Source organism: Centrocercus urophasianus, unplaced genomic scaffold (assembly GCF_019232065.1).
Source record: "Centrocercus urophasianus isolate 14NV4802_14NV808 unplaced genomic scaffold, USGS_Curo_1.0 seq_14, whole genome shotgun sequence".
NCBI classification, from domain to species: Eukaryota; Metazoa; Chordata; class Aves; order Galliformes; family Phasianidae; genus Centrocercus; species Centrocercus urophasianus.
The window spans coordinates 33,943,507-33,962,143 of record NW_024884586.1 but is presented as its reverse complement, the minus strand read 5'-3'; the positions used below and the strand labels follow the sequence as shown (position 1 = coordinate 33,962,143).

Here is an 18,637-nt window from a genome sequence, read left to right as displayed (position 1 = left end):
GTAATTTTAATTTGTAATATAATGTCCTTTTGTGCTTACTTTAAGAAATGTAAGACAAGTATGCCTCTGTTTCTGCTTATAGTGCTATTTGGAAAATGTGTGAATCTCAACGTACTGTAATTATTTAATGTTTATAGAATCATTGACTGTCTTAGGTTGGAAGAGACCTTTAAGATCAGGTTGTTCCAATCCTTAAGATATTATTTACAATGTCATCTCTAATATAAAGGTGTAGTTGAAAAGAAATCCATAATTCTGATGTTTTTATTTTTAATGATGGTATGTGTGCTTTTTTGGAAAGCAGTTTTATGCTGTGCCATGATATTGAGGAGCCTTAAGGTAGACCTGTGCTTTACATTTCATATGAGACTAGAGACTCTTCAAAGAGGTCATATTTAAGAAGATAACATACTTTTTAAAATATGAATTAAAAATGCTAATAAATATGTTCTTAGTATTTCTACTACTGTTTCAAAATTAGTGCATCATTTTTTTTTTTCCCTATTGATATCTTAGTGGGTGAAATGAACTTCTATATGAACAAGTGTGCTTTATTACAGTTTTCAGGAGATGCAATATTTCATAGGGATTTTAATCTTCAATATGCCTATGTCTATTACTTGACTTTTCTTTTTTGATTGGGCCTTCAATCTGGTAGCAGCATGCGTTATGAGAGGAGTTGCTGTTACCTGATAGTGTTATCTGTTAATTGGAAAAATCTTCCTTTGTGCTCTTAATAATGTAATGACTTTTATCTATAAAGATATATTGATACTGTGATTATTTCCTTGCAAGGAAAATCTGTTTTCAAGTGAATGAATTCAAATATATTTCAAAGAGTTTCACGATTGGCAGTGTGAATCATAAACCTTTAAGCTAGATATATTTCTTTCAAATAGCTCATCTCTTGTGTTCTATGCAAAATGAATATTAAATGCAAAGTGGTTGCCCTAAGTTTCCATTCCTTTAAGCTTTCCAGCTGCATGTGAAAATATTTTAATCTTTCCTGCAAATTCTATTTTGTTATACACATTTTTTTAAATTGTTTTTCCCAAGGAGCTCTTCCTGTTTAAACAAGATTTTATGATACAAAAATTCAGTATTCAGACCCTAACATTTGTGAAGCTAAAAGGAAAGTTCAACCCCTATTAGTTTGCTTGGTAAACTTTCATTATTAAAGGTTAGCCCAACCCAAGATTCAGAGCCAGTCCTGACTGGAACAGACTCATTCCACACCCAGTATTTCATAATTGCAACTTTTCTGAGTCTCATTCTTGGTGAATGTCTTCACTTTCTCAGGAAGGGGCTTGTATCTCTGTATCTGTATCTTCCTTCTGGGTGGTGGTTTTTTTTTTTTTTTTTTTTTTTTTTCCATCATGGCTTCTGGATTTCTTTGACTGGACATACTGTTTGGGGTCCTAGTGAAAATTAGATTACTGATACTGCAATGAATGGAGGATTTTTTTTTTTTTTTTTTTTTTTTAAGTTTTTTTGACCTTTAGTGGAAAAAATAGGATGTTAAGAGAATTTTTTTTTTTTTTTTTTTTTAATGAAAGACTCTTTAATGGATTGCAGAAGAAAATGGAGGCAGTTTAGATTTGAAACAAAGGCTTCCATTACACTTCCAGTAGTAGTAGAACTCTTCCTGCTGCTTATATCAAGGCTGTTATGTTCAACCTCCAAGAAGAAAATTATGTGAATTCTGGATAGTGTTTATATTTCTTAGGAACATTTTCTTAGGTTGAGCTCTTCAGTTGACACACTGGCAAATTGGACCAGGTTGGGCCTTAATTTTGGGACTGTTCTCTTTTTAAGAACAAAATAATATGAACTCTGTACGTGTTGTAATACTCTAATACAATCCTCAGTGTAATATAAACTGAGAAGGTGTTGTATGAGAAAACTTTCTGAGGAAAAATATTTTCTACCTTATAGAATATACATTACACAGGGAATAGGAATGTAAAAATTTCTACGGAGGTAAAAAGTCTAGAAATGATGTTGTCTTGAATTGAAAACAAGGAGAGGAAAAAATGCCAGCACCAAAACAATCTAAGAATTTGAGTTCTTGAACTGGTATTTTTTCACTTTGTGTTTCTTTTGTATGGGGTGATAGAGATAAATAGATTTTTATTCGATAAACCAAATAAAATGAATAATGAAGCCTATGACTGTGAAGCATTTAAAATTTGTGAACAGTCTTACATGATTGTCGTTTCAACAATGAATCTGTAAGCTGAGTACTAGTCTTTTTGTTCATTTGTTCATTACTTGCACTGATGTAGTTGTATTTTGCTAAGGTATTTATTTTTCTACAGTATAGAAGAATTATGTTTGTCATTCACTTAAGTCCTTGAGCAAAGTTCTTAGAGAAATTTTTCAGTTTACACGGTTTCTTATGAATTCTTTTACATCCTGTATTTGAAGTAGGCAGTCTTTGCAAAACTCTGGTCTTGTGGTGACCACTGCATAGATTTAATGCTCTGAAGTCTCTTTTTATCTTTTTTTATTTCTCCAACATGCTTTACAAGTAACACTACTGGAAGGGGATAAGGTTTGGACTGAGATCTAAAATCCAATCATTCAATATGGTATGGATAATTTACAAATAAATACTATTTAAAGTATTTGTGGCAATTTGGTGAGACAGTTTTTTCATTATTTTGCTCGCTGTGCATCTCAAACTAAACCAAATCAAATTTAATTTTGGATTTGATCAGCAGTACTTTGAATTAAAAATTCTGATGAGGTTTAAATGTTATAGTGATCTGTAAGGGAAAGTGCGATGCCCGTAACTGGCCACTACTTGTCAGTATTTTACCATCTTAAGATGGACATCTTCCTAAATCTAGATTATTTAGTTACATATTTTCAGAGCTTAACTGAACGTGATGACACTTTGCTATTTCTTTTTCTCCACTTGACTTCTCTTTGTCTGTGTTTTTCATGATCATCAAACTTTATTTGTATTTCATTGTTAGCACCATGAACTGATTATTAATGAAGAATATATCTGGTTATATGTTGGCTATAAAGAAAACTTCAAATATAAAATTTTACATCTTTAAGTTTGCATTTTTTTTTTTTTTGACTCTGTGCTTGGTAATATTTCTTGAGTTGGTGTGTATTCGAGGTCTACTTAAGCAGTGCTTATAAAGAAAACCTGAAATTAGTGTGAGTCACCCATCTTCACTTCTATCTGTGATATAAACTTGTTTCAAATTAGAAACGATATGAAATGTATTCATCTTGTCAGTGCTGCTGGCATGTGTATATAGGATACTTTACCAAAATGCATTTTTGTCTAAATTAAAATTATTTTGAGATTCTTTATTGCTTTGTTCTGAATGTGAAAGCACCATCCACTTAGTAACACTCATTTGCATATATACCTCTATTTTTTCTAAAGCAAGATCAAATATTCTTAAAAATAGCCTTAAAACACCTTTTATATGTAATGGCTATCCTGGATGACTTTGCTAATTCTTATGCCTGTCTTTATGAATTTTGATGAAATGAGAATCATTTTGATGAAATTCATAGAATGGCTAAGATTGGAAGAGACCTTAATGATCATCTGGGTCCACCCCGCCTACCTTGGGCAGGGTTGCTACCCACTAGATCAGGCTGACCACTCAACCTGGCCTTGACTTCCTTCAGGGATGGGGCACCCACATCTTCTCCACAACCTATTTCGCTCTCTGAGAAGAGAATTTTCTACTAACATCTAACCTAAATCTCCTAACTAAACTTTTAGTTTAAAAACATTTCCCTTTGCCTGTGTAAAAAGTCAGTCTCCCTCCTGCTTATAAGCTCTCATCAAGTAGTGGAAGTAAGCAATGAAGTCTCCCTAGAACTTTCTGTTCTCCCAGCTGAACAAGCCCAGCTCCCACATCCTGTTCTGCAGGAGAGATTTTCCAGCCCTCTGATCATTTTCGTGGACCTCTTTTTGATCTGCTCCAACAGCTCCACATCGTTCTTGTGTTGGTGGCTGTAGTAGTACTCTGAATGGGGCTTTATGAGTATGGGCCAGTGTGGGGATAATCCCCTCCCTCTATACCTGGTCACCAACCTTTTGATACTGCCCAGGATACAGCTGGTCTTCTGGGCTACAAGTGCATGCTGCTGGCTTGTTGTCCAGCTTTTTGCCCATCAGGGCCACCAAGTTTTTCTCTACAGGGCTGTTCTCAAAAAAATAAAATTAAAAAAAAAAATCTGTGACTGCCTCCACCCAAGTGCAACAGCTTGCAATTGGCCTTGTTGAACTTCATTGGGTTCTCATGGACTCACTTTTCAAGTCTGTCCAGATCCTTCTGGATGGCATCCCTTCCTTGTACTGTCTCTCTCCCTTCTATTGTGTCTCTCTTTCTTAAGAATGAAAATGATGTTTCCCTTTTTCCATTTACCAGGGACTTTTCCTGATGACCAAGAACTTTTGAATGTGATGGAGGGTGGCTTGGCAACTGCATCAGCCAATTCCTTCAGGACCTAAGGAGCATGCATTGTTCACTTTAGGTGTACAGAATTATCTTAATAGAATGTTTTGAATGCACTGATTATATTAAAGTAATGACTATGGGTACATCTTACTGCACATACTGTGAAGTGCAGAAGAGCTGGTGGACTTTAAATAGAGGATGGGTAGAGCGATGGTCAAAAATGTTGAAAGTTATATTTTTATGTGTCCTTCTCTATGACCCTTTTAAACAAACATAATCTTTATCTGTACCCTGACACATCTGGATGTTTTAACGTATGACTGATATTTGCCCTTTTGCTGTGTGGTGTGCCACTTGTGGCTAGTAATTTCTGCTTTGATTGCAGTTTGAGTCTGACTCGCTTCTCTGTCTTGGAACATGAGCAGGTCTCATACAAATGTCTCTGAAATAGCTAGGCAAGATGTTTAAAGAAATAGTAAAATACTTGGAGTTCTAGCTCCTAATGTGGCAGGTTAGGGAAAAAAATTCATTCAGATTAAATATATATATATATATATTTAATAAAGCATGAAGCTGGTCTGCTTGCATATTTTGTCTAATATGACTTTATTTCACTGTTCAGTTTCACTTTGGAAGAGCCAATTTCAGTTTGTGGTCTGTGCGCTACTTTCAAATCTTTTTTTATTTGGAAGAAAAGTTTTTTTTTTTTTTAAAAGAAACTTTAAACGTCATATCTTGAAGATTTTCTTCTTGGAAAAGATTGCTGAGACCTCTGTAACCACAGTTCTTATACTTTTCCCCTATACTTTCTATTATACTTACAGTAGCAAGTAAATGATTTTCTCATTAATAGTGTGGATTTTAGTGCACTACGGATGAAGTACAGTGAGTGGAGCTATATAACGTATGTTGATATTCTTGTACTATCTCATGACAGTAAAGTCTATTTAAAAAAATAATAAAGACCTGTAAGAATTGCTCCCTTGGGTTAATTCAAAAGGTCATCTAGCCTGTCAGAGATGATAGCCTGTTTCTGACTGAGCAGACTGCAGAACATCTAAATGGTCCATCCTGAAACCGTGTTATAAAGATGTCTTTACACACAAATTCTCTGCTTCCTTGTGGCTCCCTCCAGGGCCTAACAAGTTTACACAACCTCCTTGCTAGCTATCTACTGGCCAGCCTACACGTTAATCCCTGTGAAAAAAAAAGATGTTGTTGGGGGAATTCTAATGACTGCAGACTTACTTCCACTCCTTGGGGCTTCAGTGCTGCTTTGCTAAGTTCCCTGGACCACGCTTGCCTGTTTTTAGGAAACTATCAGGAAGGATATTGGAACTGCTGTACTCAGCATCCACTTCCTACTTGTTATTTTTTTGACCCTTTCGTTCCCACATTTCCCTCTTTGGTGACAACAAAGAAGGAGGAAAGGAGGTTCTGAGGAGACCTTACTGTTCTCTACAGCTACCTGAAAGTAAATTGTGGAGAGATGGGGGTAGGCCTTTTCTCTCAGGTAATTAGTGGTAAGACAAGAAGTAAGTTGTACTAGAGGAGGTTCAGTTTGGATGTTATGAATAACTTATTCTCTGAGAGAGTTGTCAAGTATTGGAACAGGCTGTCCTGGGAGGTGGTAGAGTCGCTGTCCCTGGCGATGGTCAAGAAATGTTCAAGAAACGTAGTACTGAGGCACATGGCATAGTGGGGGAGGATTGGTGGTTGGAATAGATGGTCTTAGAGGTCTTTTCCAACCTTAATGATTCTGTGAAATGAAATTTAAAAAAAAAAGTTGTTGGCTCTTTATATGGTGTCTTTTACATTTTTATGTAAGTCTTCATTTCTGAAGTTAAACCTTTTGCAGAGAAATCTTCAGTGGAGGAGAACAAGATTGGCATAAGCCAGTAAGAGATAATTAGGAAGGAGGGCAATAGATAGCACAGTGCTATCTTTTACCTACATAGTTTCTGAGTCATTAGTAAGAGTTATTTGTTGTAGATGACCAAATATTTCCCATTCTTAATGACATTCTAATTGCTTAACTCATGTTCTGTCTGGTACCTACTATGTTTCACAGTTGAAGCAGTGCACGTGAGGTACGTTTTATTTTATTGTACCAGCTTATTTTTTTATAGTATTTTAACTTTGATATATTTGAAGTGTTTTTTCTTAATAATAAAATGATTATGGGTAGTTTTTTAAAAAAAACAATATACAGAAAATAAAAGCAAACATTATATTTGTAGTATCAGTGATATGAAAGACTGCCTTTTTGTTTGATGTTATTGCTGTTTAATAGTCTAAATATCATACAGTGATTCTGGTAAGTTGAAATGACATATTGATTTCTGTGGTTTTTCTGTGAATTTGGATGTACTAGTGATGCAGAAATGTACTATTGCCTTTTACAGGGGCATCATTGAAAGCTTTCCTAGGATTTCTAATTCAGTTCAGCTTTTACTGAGCTACAATTTAGTTTTCCTTAAACTGAATTTTATTATCTTTATATGCTGACTTTCCTAGCAAAATCAGCACATGAAGAAATGTATTTTTTTACAATTAATTACATTTACAATTAATTACTGCAAAAATTAAGGTTGGCGAACAGTTGTCTGTATATAGCAGTGCTTCTAATTTTGCTAGAAAAATGAAACAGAATTGCAGCTAGTACGTATCACTTAAAAGTAAAACAGCAACTACCTTACGTACAGTAATAACATTAGCTGTTATTTTTTCCCTGTGCTATAGCTTTAGGGGAGTTCTTCCCAGAGTCCTTTTGACCAAGCTGGGAAACTGTCAGATTTGAATGCAACTTTGAGTTATATTGGTAACTCATAAGGACGAATTTCAACATGTACTGAATAGTTAGAAAAATACCTTAAATACTGCAAGATTGTGATTTATCTGATTATGAATCAGTAAAATGAAACCTTAATTCTTTATGTAGCATAATATTTTCAGTGACATTGTAAGTAGCTTCCACAATCTATTTTTTTTAGTATAAACTGTTCAAGCAGGAGAGAAAGCCAAAATATACTGAAATCTATGCATTTTATGATATGAGGATATAAGGTTAAGAGAAATATAGACATCCATTTATTTCTCTACAAAGCTACTTATTAAAATAAAGCTTCTACAGTTAAATTTTTAATGAATTGCAAACTTTCCCCAGTATACAGCAAGTAGAAAGTGTTCAAAATTGCATGCAATTGCACTAATAGCAGGAATCACTTTTAGGGATATTTGTTTAAGGAAATATTCCTTTACGATGTAAAATAAATATTTAGAAAGAACAGACTAGAAAAAAAGCTTTTTGTTCTGGGCAGGCTATAGATGTATTTATATTTTGTAATGTTGGATCAAAATAAAAGCTGTGTGCTAAGATCTCCAATGAATTGATTTTGTGGCTATCCTGGAAACTGCTTGGTCATGTATTATAGCAGAGAAATGAGTTTTTGATGCGATTAGTCGAATTCATAGCAAATGCAGTGGATGAGTTTGTTATGGCATGCAATACTTAAGATTTTTTTTGTGTTACATATGTCTTGTGATGTCTGCTGTATTTCTTTACCAGTAATTAGCTACATTTTGTAAATAGTGTTGGTTTATAGAAGGACAATATTTCAAAATTAGTAGTCAAAGCAGTTTTATTTTCATAAGATGCTTTATAAAATTTATGTTGGTGGTTTTAGACACTCAGTTCGAAGTGGGACAGGAAAAATCTGTATGGTTTGTCTATTTATTTTTGAAGTAAAGCATAACGAGCTTTAGATCAGGAATGATTTAGTTAATCCTGCTCTAACACTACAATTCTAAACATCTGTCAGAATTCAAACAACTTTATAGAAGGGTTTTCCTCACTTCAATGCGTCATATGTAGTGTAATCGCATATTCTGTACTAGAGAATACATTCTCCTCATCTGATATTTTCACAGTTTATCTATAAGGGATCTCTTCAACTTCTTAGTCTTTCACTTCATAGTGTTTGGGGTCAGTCTTGGGCATCTGTGGATCTATAGATCAGAAGGATGTTAATGCTAGTTGTAATATTGTATGTGGCCCAGTATGCCTATGTATGTATGAGCATTTTTTTGTTATTTTTCATGACAATAGACATTGACTTCACCTGGAAATTTTAGACACTCGTTTAGTCAAAAAGTACTCATTTAGTTCTTAAATGTAAGGCAGATTGCTTCATTTTAATGTACTTAAAAGGAAGACTTCTAACTTTTTAAATGAAGTTCACAATATGTTTTTCAATTTTTAAGGCTTTAAAGAAGCAGGATGCTAAAGCAATAGAAACAGAAGAACTTGTGAAAAATAAAGTTGTGAAATATGAAAGTGAAAAGAAACAAGTAAGCCTTGCTTTTATTCTTCTTTGGTTTAAGTTACTGTATAATGTCATATGTTGTAGTATATTCTTTGTCCTTCAGAGAAACCAGCAGTATAAACCTTTCTTTACTCTTTAAGATAATACAGTGGAGTTTTTCTTGTTTGCTTTTTTATATCAGACACACGGAATGCAACTACACTAAACTTATGTCTTTCTTACTAAACTCTTTAGTTACAGTCTGTTTCTTTTACAAGTGCTCCATCTTGCCAGACGGACAAGCTTGTAGATTATCCTTGATTTCTTTTTTGATTTGTCTCTGAATAGTCAAATAGATGTAGTTAACTCTCAAATATTTTCAGCAGCTCTACAATGTGACTTTTCTTCATCTCAGCAATTAATGCTTGTTTCATTATTTTGCAAACTAGTGATTATTAATACTTTTCTTTCTGAACTATTTTTTTGTTTCTTTTTTACCATCTGTAGAAAACAAAATTGCTTATTTCCTTTTTTTGCAGGTTGCAAGGGCAGTGTTATTTTATTGCTAGCTTTTTCCCCCTCTTATATAAACTTTAAACTTTTTGTCAATAATTTCCATGCTAAACCTTTGCACAAGACAATCGATGTAGCATTTTATATTCTGTTATTCTTTTAATTTCATTAATACTCGTCCTGTTTACTTTGCACATTTGCCAGCCTCCTTAGCGTTCACAAAAGGGATATTATGTCTGTGATAACAATTCCCGCTTTGAAAAACTATTTTTATTTCCACATGCATCTTTTCAATCTTTGAGTTATTTTTGACAAGAGTTCTCAAAATATTTCATAGTTTTTGTTTTCTGGTTTTGGAATGGTAATCAGTTTCCTGACTACCCTGATTACACATTCTTACATTCCCTTGACACAGTATTTTAGGGAAAATTCTAATTGTATGAAAGTCCAGGCTTTTCAGTTTCTCAGTCATCTTATTTGAAAAAAAAACTGAAATACAACTTTGAACTTTGAACACAGTACAGAGAAGCACTGAATTTACCAATTACCAGTTGTACAAATTGTCATCTTTGACGTTTTTATGAATAAATTATATGGCAAAGATTCAAATGTTAAGTCATCTTATTTTCTGAGTTTGAAAGTATGCCACAAATCCTGGCATGTTTTTAAAATTTCTTTTAATAGTAGTTTTTTTCTTTTGTTTAAGTTATAGCCCTGTGAAAAGTAGCTTTTATGCTTCTTTGTTTAATTTATTTCTTTTTGTTTGTTTGTTTTGGAGTTTATATACCATCTTCATGTTATGTAGATAAGTATGCAAAAAAAACATAGGCTATAAGTTAAACATTCTTTTAATGATTTAAATATATCTGGGATGTAATACAAATGAAAATTTGTGTTAAGGATTTGGATGAATAAAAATATGGCATATATTATACTTTATTTTAAATTATAGTTTGTACCAATTAATTTGTGCCAGGATTAACTAGTTAAATAGCACTTTTGTACTGTGATGCACACACACCTTTTCTTTCTTCATCATTTTCTGTAAGCTTGAGCAAGAATTGGAGCAGTCCCAGAAAAAGCTGAATCAATCAGAAAGCAATAGAGAAGCTCTTTTGCATCAGGTAACTGCTTTGGTGTGATGGAAATACTGAAGTTTTCATATTTGGCTATTTCAGTCTTTTTGATTAATCTTCTTATCTCATATTTGATAATGTTCTTTTGGAAAGGATGGAAGGAGATTCTGAAAGAAAGATTTGAATACAGGTATACACCTTTTTGAATGTATGTTCATGTATTAATAAGAACAGTAATAGCAGTCATGGTGCTTTTCAAGTACATTAACACATTATTTGTAACTGCCCTTCATAGTATGCTCTAGAACAACTTCTATATTAGTGATTATTGTTATGCAAAGTGCATGACTTCATGTACATCAGTGGCATAGCAGTATTTGCTGTATGGTGCACTACCATATGAGGAAAAAATTAAAAAAGAAGGCAAACCATCTTGAAAATGATCCAAAGTGTGTTCTGTATGATGCCTACTGATGCAGATAAGGTAGAATCTTAAGGATGCGGGAAGCTGGATGATTATAGCATTAGGAAAAAAGTCCTTTTACCTAAACATTTGTAACTGTATATAAGAGAAAGAGTAAAATATATAAAAGGCTAGTATGTTTCTTGAGAATTGGCATATTATATATTTAATGAGTAGAATTTACATAAAACATAAAACCTTATACATATGTTTTCAATGTAAAAGACAATTAAAACATATAAAATGATATTATTTTGTTTAGTCTGGAGAAATTAATGCTCAGCCATGGTCGCCATAATGGATTTAAATGATCCTTTTAATTTTGATTGAATAAACACTTTGTGGCTTTAACTAGGAACTAAATTATCTTTTTTTTGTTTACTATCTGCAGAACTATTGAGATTTATTTATAAACATTGTGTACAGTTATTGTTTATGTTTGTTACAGTTTAATATAAGTATATTATTTACACTTTCATTCTGTTTTCTGTCAAATGTCTGATACTTCAATACTTGCTTTAGATTGAAGATCTTCGTTCCCAACTTTTGAGAGCAGAGGAAGATCGTGCAGACTTGCAGCGTCAAATTTCAAGTGTGGTTATGCATCATCAGAGCTCCCAGGATGTGCGAGAAGATGAAAGGAGAATTAGAACAGGTACAGATCTCAAGTTTGGTGCTAGATGCCTGCAAATTAGTTAATCAACCTGGAAGTTAATTGAGGTTCCTTTGCTGTTTCAACTAAAACAGCTGATAAAATCCTCACTTTCAAGTTAATAAATACTCTAACAAATAAATATCAATTTTAGAATATAATACCTTGATGTCTGTGGTTAAAACAAATGAAGATTATTAGAGAGAATTGTTTTGGATAGTGTTTTTATGTTATTCCTAAATACTCCTCATTTTTTTTCTTTTTTGAAATTTCCCATTTCATTACATTTGCAGTTTAAAACCTGTCAACTTGAAAATTATAGCAGATGTCCATTTTGTAGCTGGCTTTTGGTAGAAGCTCTTGTGAAGTACCATCATATTCCAGAGTATTTAGGAATATTATCCTTATAATCCAGTATCATTCAGTCATGACTGAAATTGCAGCTTTTTAGAATTCTAGGGAAATGATATTTAGAAGAAAAATATTTTAAACAATTTCAACATGTAATAGTATATTAAATTATATCCTTAGTGAAGCCTTTGCTGTTTTGTTAGATAACTGTCTGACTTTAAACTTTTCAAATGTAATCAAAATGCCTTGGAGAATGTCTTTTATCTTTCTCCTCATTAGCAAAGATATGTGGTACTCAGTATCATAGAAGAACAGCCACTCCAAGTCCAGTGTTTTGGTAATGTTAAATTAATTTGGTTAATGACTTTTTAGGTTTTCATGTCTCAGCTATTGAATTATCTTGATCATGGAAATGTAAATCAGGTAGTCAGATTCCTAACTCTCATATAGGTTACTACAAAATGATTAATTGTGTACATGGTTTAGGTTCAGAAGTAACACAGGATTGTCATTGTAGTGTTCTTTATTGTGTTACTTCAGTCTTAGTGTACAGGCTTAAAAGAGAACTTCATGTTCAAGAAAATCACTTTTTTTTTTTTTTTGCATTTGTTTTATAAATATAACAAGTGTTGTGAAAATGTAGGGAAATATAATGAATGTATAAAACAGACAGAGAGGGAGAAGAAATGAAAAATCAAGCAATTATTTTTGTTTACTGAATTATTTCTTTTTCTTGGAAGGTGTATGCAAACTGAAATTTTCTTTGCCTCTAAAGACTTTTGAAATTTTGGCCTAGGATATTTACAGCTTATTTTTGTCAAGAACTTTTCCTGTAGTTGTAGTATTGAGACATAATTCACAGAAAAAAATACCATCTTGGAACTCACACTCAGGTTGTTTAAAATCTTTGTCTTGAAACTTGTGGAATTTTTTTTTTTTTTTACTTGTTTTTTTGTTTTATTTTCTCCTCCCCAAGGATTAGGGAGTGGGGGGACCCCCTAAAATGATTAGATAACAATAAGCCCTGAAATACTGGTCTTCAGTGGAAGGTTATCATTAATTATAGCCATTTTTCACAGATTCATCAATAGCCTTGTAATAGTCACATATAGAAAATTGCCAGAAGTAAAATGAGAAAAATAATTTTCCACGAGTTCATGTTTCTACTGGGCATATTATTCTGTTCCCACTGTATTATAGTAGCTGAAAGATACGAGAGAGAAAAGCAAGAACTGGAGAAACATATTTTGGAGCTTAAAGCAAAACTGACTCATAACACAGCAATGTCAGAGATAGAAGAGCTGAAGAGACACATGGAGCATAAGGACAAGGAGAAAGCACAGCTTGTGTTACACATAGAGGTAAGTTTTCTTTGTAAATAATTTCCCATATGCTTAAGGTATGTTATAAGCCAGATTAGAGTGTGAGTGACTCTCAAACTCTACTGAGTTTATTCTATGAGTAAGTATGAAAGGTGATCTGAGCTTGCAGAAGTTTTTCTCTCCTGTCTTTTTTAATAAACCGAAGAATTCGCTGTTGCACATGAATTCATGATTTGTATCACTTGACTTCTTCTCATGTCCAAATAAAAGATGATCTGATTTTTATCTGCTGTTACCATGAATAGCAGTTCATGGAGTTACTTCTGTAAGTTTAATTTCAGTCAAACTGAAATACCTTGTTCTATGAGAAGCACATTAACAAAAATAAATCGTAACTTCTCCTCTCTTCACTAATAGATGCAGGGTAATAGTGATGATAAATAAGCATGCTAATAGTAATAATACTGAAAAATCCACAAGATCTATGAGGATGGAAAGAACTGATTGCCCATAGATGATGTAGATGTCCCACCCTGGAAGTACTTGAGGTCAGGTGGAACAGTAGCCTGACAACCTGATGTAGTGAAAGATGATCTTGCCTTTGACTGAAAGTTTGGAACTAGGTGATCTTTAAAAGTCCCTTTCAACTCAAACCATTCTATGACTTGACAGTCCCATAAAACATCCTTTCATCTAAGTTAGAGGAACATGGGCTTGAAAAATGCGCTACTTGGTGGATAAAGAATTGTCTGGTTGGCCACAACTAAAGAGTTGTGACCTATGATTCAGTGTCTGAGTGGAGACCACTGATGAGCGGTGTCCCTCAAGCGTCTATGTCAGTTCTGAGACTGTTTAATATCTTCACTGATGACATGAATTAAAAGCCGCCTTCCTTCAGAAGTGTGCACAAGGCACCAAACTGAATAGTGCAGTAGACAGTCCAGAGTGTCCTTGACAGACATTTCAGAAAGGTCCTTCTCTTTGGTTGGGGCAGTGTCACATGTGAATATAGTCTGAGTGATTTATGGATTGAGAGCAGCCTACAAAAAGATTCTGGAGGTATTCATGGATTGAAAAATGCAACATAAGCCAGCAACATGCACTTGCAGCCTGGAAATCCGATTGTATTCTGGGCTGTATCAAATGAAGTGTGGACAACAAGCTGAAGGAAAAAACTCTTTCCCTCTAGCATGTTCTCATGAAACATTACCTGAAGTAGTGACTGAACTACTCCATGTAGTTCTTGGGCCCCTAGCACAAAAGAGAGATGGACCTGTTGGACTGAGTCCCAAGAATGGTCAGGGGACTAGAACACCTCTTCTGTGAAGCCAGACTGAGGGAGTTGGAGTTGTTTATCCTGTAGAGGGCTTTGAGGAGCCTTTTTTTGCAGCCTTCTGACACTTAAAGAGCAATTACTCTTTTAAAGTGTGGAGAGACTCTTTACGTTTTCTGTATTCATACCATTCTATTGTCAGCTTCTTTGTTGGTTTAAATTAAACGTAATACCTGAAATTGCATTGGGAAAAATTGAAGTCAAAATAAGTTCCAAGATGCTGTTTGAAAATTGCCTATTGTGAGCAGGTTTAAAAAAAACCTGGGCTGCTCCTGTAAAGGAGAAGGCAAGCAGAATGCATTTCCTACTGCCCATAAAATCATAGAATTGGGGTTGGAAAAGACCTTCAAGATCATCAAGTCCAACTATAGCCTAACCAAAATATCCTAACTCTAACAACCGTCCACTACATCATGTCCCTGAGCACCATGTCCAAACAGATTTTAAATATAATCAGGGATGGTAGTTCCACCACCTCCCTGGAGAGCCCATCAGCCTTAGTGTTCTGGCTGGGCAACAGATTATTTGAAGCACACTGGGTTTTTTTTTGTTTTGTTTTGTTTGTTTGTTTGCTCATTTTGTAGTGCCCAAGAAATTCCAGTTACCTGGGTGGCAGGAATGAATGGGATACAAACACACGGAAAAAATATCTCTTAAAACTTCTTCTCATAGAACATGCCATTTGAATGTCAGAATGATGTTCTAGTACTAATTTCCTGCTCTGTGAAAATATGGATGGAAGAGGACTCAGATAGGGGTCACTGTCATTTCTGCAAGTTAGAAATCTGATTTTTCTGATTAGCTTAACAGAAAACACTTTGTACTTCTTATCTGCTTCCCACTGCCATTCACCTACAGAAGCAGCAACAGGAAAATAGAGGTGTTTTTTTTTCTGTATTATTTTAATGAGACATCAAGGAAACAAGGATGTGAATTTCTAAACTTATGTACTAACAAAGCATTTGTCAAGCCTGTTCCAACAGCTGCTCTTATCAGATAGTCTGATTCTCAGTTGGAAGTTAGCACTCCTGTTTAAATTGAGTTAAACTTATCTTTGATTAGTGGAGAGGATGTAACTGTTTGCTTCTGGTGTACATGTGATATAAGAAGTTTCTTGTCATTTATTTAAATGTCATTGTTTTCAAGAATTTGAGTTGTGCCGTACATTTAGTCCCTGTTACCATAAACACACAATGTGATGTAAAATGGAGAGGATGAGAAAGATTATATTCATGTTCTTAAACTCATGATTAGAAGTGAGTTCTATTTTAATTTTTAAATTTCGTGGAGAATTTTAATTTTAATTGCTCTGGTTTACCTGATCTTGAAAATAAATGTAATTATTTTAAATATGTTTTTCTTTATGAAACTAAATAGAAAGTGATTCAACCTTACTAATAGGTTTAAGAAGTAAACAAAGTTTGCAAATTGTAAAAGTACAGTAAGCTAGTTTCTCTGTATATGCTAGTTCATAAACATATACAAACTCTGAAGCTTCTGAAATAATTTGATTTACTCAAGATTTCTCTAATTCTAATTAGATTCTAATTAGGTCTGTGGGGTCTTATAATATTGTTTGAGTGTAACAGCAGACAGTTTGTTTAACATATTTCAAGTTTCCTGAGAAAGAGACAATGATTTGCTTATTTAAGATTAGAATTCTTTAGTAATCAAAATCTTTCAGCGTTAGGAAGATTGAGTGATGTTTTTAGCCTTGTTAAAATCTATTTTATGACTTTTCTTCCATTAAAGATGATGGTGTTAAGCATTATTTTAATTATGCAGGACAACCAAGATATCTGAAAATCATTCAATACAACTTTTATAAATTTATTCTTACAAAATATGAGAAATCCATGCCTTTACCAGCCTGTATCTGTACTGTATCAGTGATTTGTAAACACTGAAGTAATGCTCCAGAAACTTTATGAAAGTGACTAACATGTACACATTTTAAAATGTATCTGAAATCGCATATCTAACTTAAATTCTAAGGTGTTTCAGCTGAATCTTTACATTTACATATGCCTCTGCATATCAGTGCCACTAGCACTAGTGATTGTATGAAGGATTGAAACCTTCTGGATCAATGATTCTTCGTGGTTAGATAGAGTACGAGTCATGGGATTCAGTTCAGATTGTGATGAAATACTTGCAGCGTGTATTCAGTAAAAATTACGTAGGTCACTCTGAAAGCAATGCCTCCTATTTGTTTCCATGAAAACTACATCGGATACAAAGAGCACAGTAACACTATTTTGTAGTGCAAATTCTCAGCTACAAAATACTTTTTTCAACACTGTCACCACCGTTAACTCTGCATCTTTGCCAGTGATGAAAAGGAACCTGTATGTTGCACTTGTAAAATTTTGCAGAAGTGGAGATGACCTGCTGTCACCACTGCTGAAATGTACCGTGCGCTGCCTCACTTTGCTCACATCTACTGTTTGGTCTCCATAATTGTTCAGCAAGTGCTAATGAATGTCAGTGGGTGTAATTTTTTCGGCATGAAGGAATTGAAAGACACACTTTTGCTTCATACCACTTCCATGTCAGATGCCATTCTATCAGACTACCCTTCTGCTGCTGTCTGTGGCATGGAAATAAAATGTAACAGAATATTGGTGGGAAGGTTTCAACCTCTACTGCCATACCACCAATATCCACCTCTGATGCTGTGGGCTAACATCATAAAATAAAAAGCATTAATTTCAAAGCAGCTCTCGTACTTTAGGTGACTAACATAGTAAGCATGGCTGAAGTGAAATATGACTTATTTAGTTCTTATTATAGATTGTTTGCACATAACTGATTTAAAGCATGTCATTGTATGAAATGAGTTGTCTTCACTTTCATTTTAAATGTTCATAAATGTTTTAAGGATTATTGCACTGAACACACAATGTGGTTTATTTTCTGTTCCTACCATGGAATTTGGTTTGCTGTTCATGGTGATAGGTTTAAACGAGGTTGAAAATGCAGGTCAAATATACAGTGTGTAGTCAAGCTAGGGGACTGTAAATCTGAACTAATCACATGTTTAAGGCCTATGATGATTAGTTTCTTTTATAGATAAATAACGACCTCTAAGTAGAAAATGTTGATCTTTGCCTACAGTTTCTTTTGAAAGTTGGAAGATAAGTCTTATATTGGGATTCTGGATATGTAGTGAACTAGAACTGTTAAATACACAACTGTTTTATGTGGAGTTAATGTTGCACCAGTCTTTCAGTTTGTTAACCCCCTTTTCTTTGCATCATCTCTAGGTGGAGTCTGTTCACTGAAGTATTACTGGTGTTGCATTCTGAGGGCTGATACAATCTTCAATCAGTTCTGAAAATAACACTTGTGTTCAAATCTCCTGAGCATTAAGTTATTGTAGCCCAGGATTAACTAAATAAATGCAATGAATTTTTAAGAATTGCAAGAAAATTAATTCTCTTTTGAAAAAAATCCCTAGGTACTAATGCCAGGAGGAGCATTATTGTCAACTGCGCCGCTGGTGTAGTGGTATCATGCAAGATTCCCATTCTTGCGACCTGGGTTCGATTCCCGGGCGGCGCAGAAAGTTTTGATGATCAGAGGGCTGGAGCACCTCTCCAACGAAGAAAGACTGAAGCAGGTTCTAAGACACTAATAGTAAGATTATAACTAAGACATTAATGATATGTGGTCATGGCAAATACAGGAAGGCATCTCCTTTGAACCATTCATGTAGTGAGCTGGGGGTCGGCCTCTTCTCTCGTGTCATTAGTGATAGGACCAGGGGGAATGGCTTCAAGCTACGGCAGGGGAGATTCAGGCTGGACATGAGGAAGTATTACTTTTCAGAAAGGGTGGTCAGGCACTGGAACGGACTGCCCAGGGAGGTGGTGGAATCACCGAGCCTGGGGGTGTTCAAGGAAAGACTGGATGTTGTGTTGAGGGACATGGTTTAGTAGGAGCTATTGGGAATAGGTGAACGGTTGGACTGGGTGATCTTTTAGGTCTTTTCCAACCTTGGTGATTCTATGATTCTATGATTCTATGATTCAGGGCATTGATCCGGACCTGCTTCTTATTCAAGCAAGTAGTTTCTGATCATATAGCAGAACATACAGATAAGTGATTCAGACAAACTCTATTTTAGAACTTCTAGCTTTTCTTCGTTGTAGACAAGTCAAACAATGTTGAGGTGTACAGAC

General features: G+C 34.4%; 1 protein-coding gene and 1 non-coding gene across 2 annotated transcripts in view; both read left to right on the top strand.

Annotated features, from left to right (window-relative positions):
* Window positions 1–18,637, top strand: part of CEP128 (centrosomal protein 128) — a 92,578-nt gene that overhangs the window by 16,104 nt on the left and 57,837 nt on the right. The window contains exons 9-12 of the mRNA XM_042814980.1: window positions 8,703–8,789; window positions 10,306–10,380; window positions 11,318–11,450; window positions 12,999–13,159. Coding sequence (XP_042670914.1) covers window positions 8,703–8,789; window positions 10,306–10,380; window positions 11,318–11,450; window positions 12,999–13,159 — 456 coding nt within the window. The remainder of the gene's footprint in view (window positions 1–8,702; window positions 8,790–10,305; window positions 10,381–11,317; window positions 11,451–12,998; window positions 13,160–18,637) is intronic.
* Window positions 17,947–18,017, top strand: TRNAG-CCC. The gene has a single exon. It is a non-coding gene; the product is annotated as a tRNA-Gly (tRNA).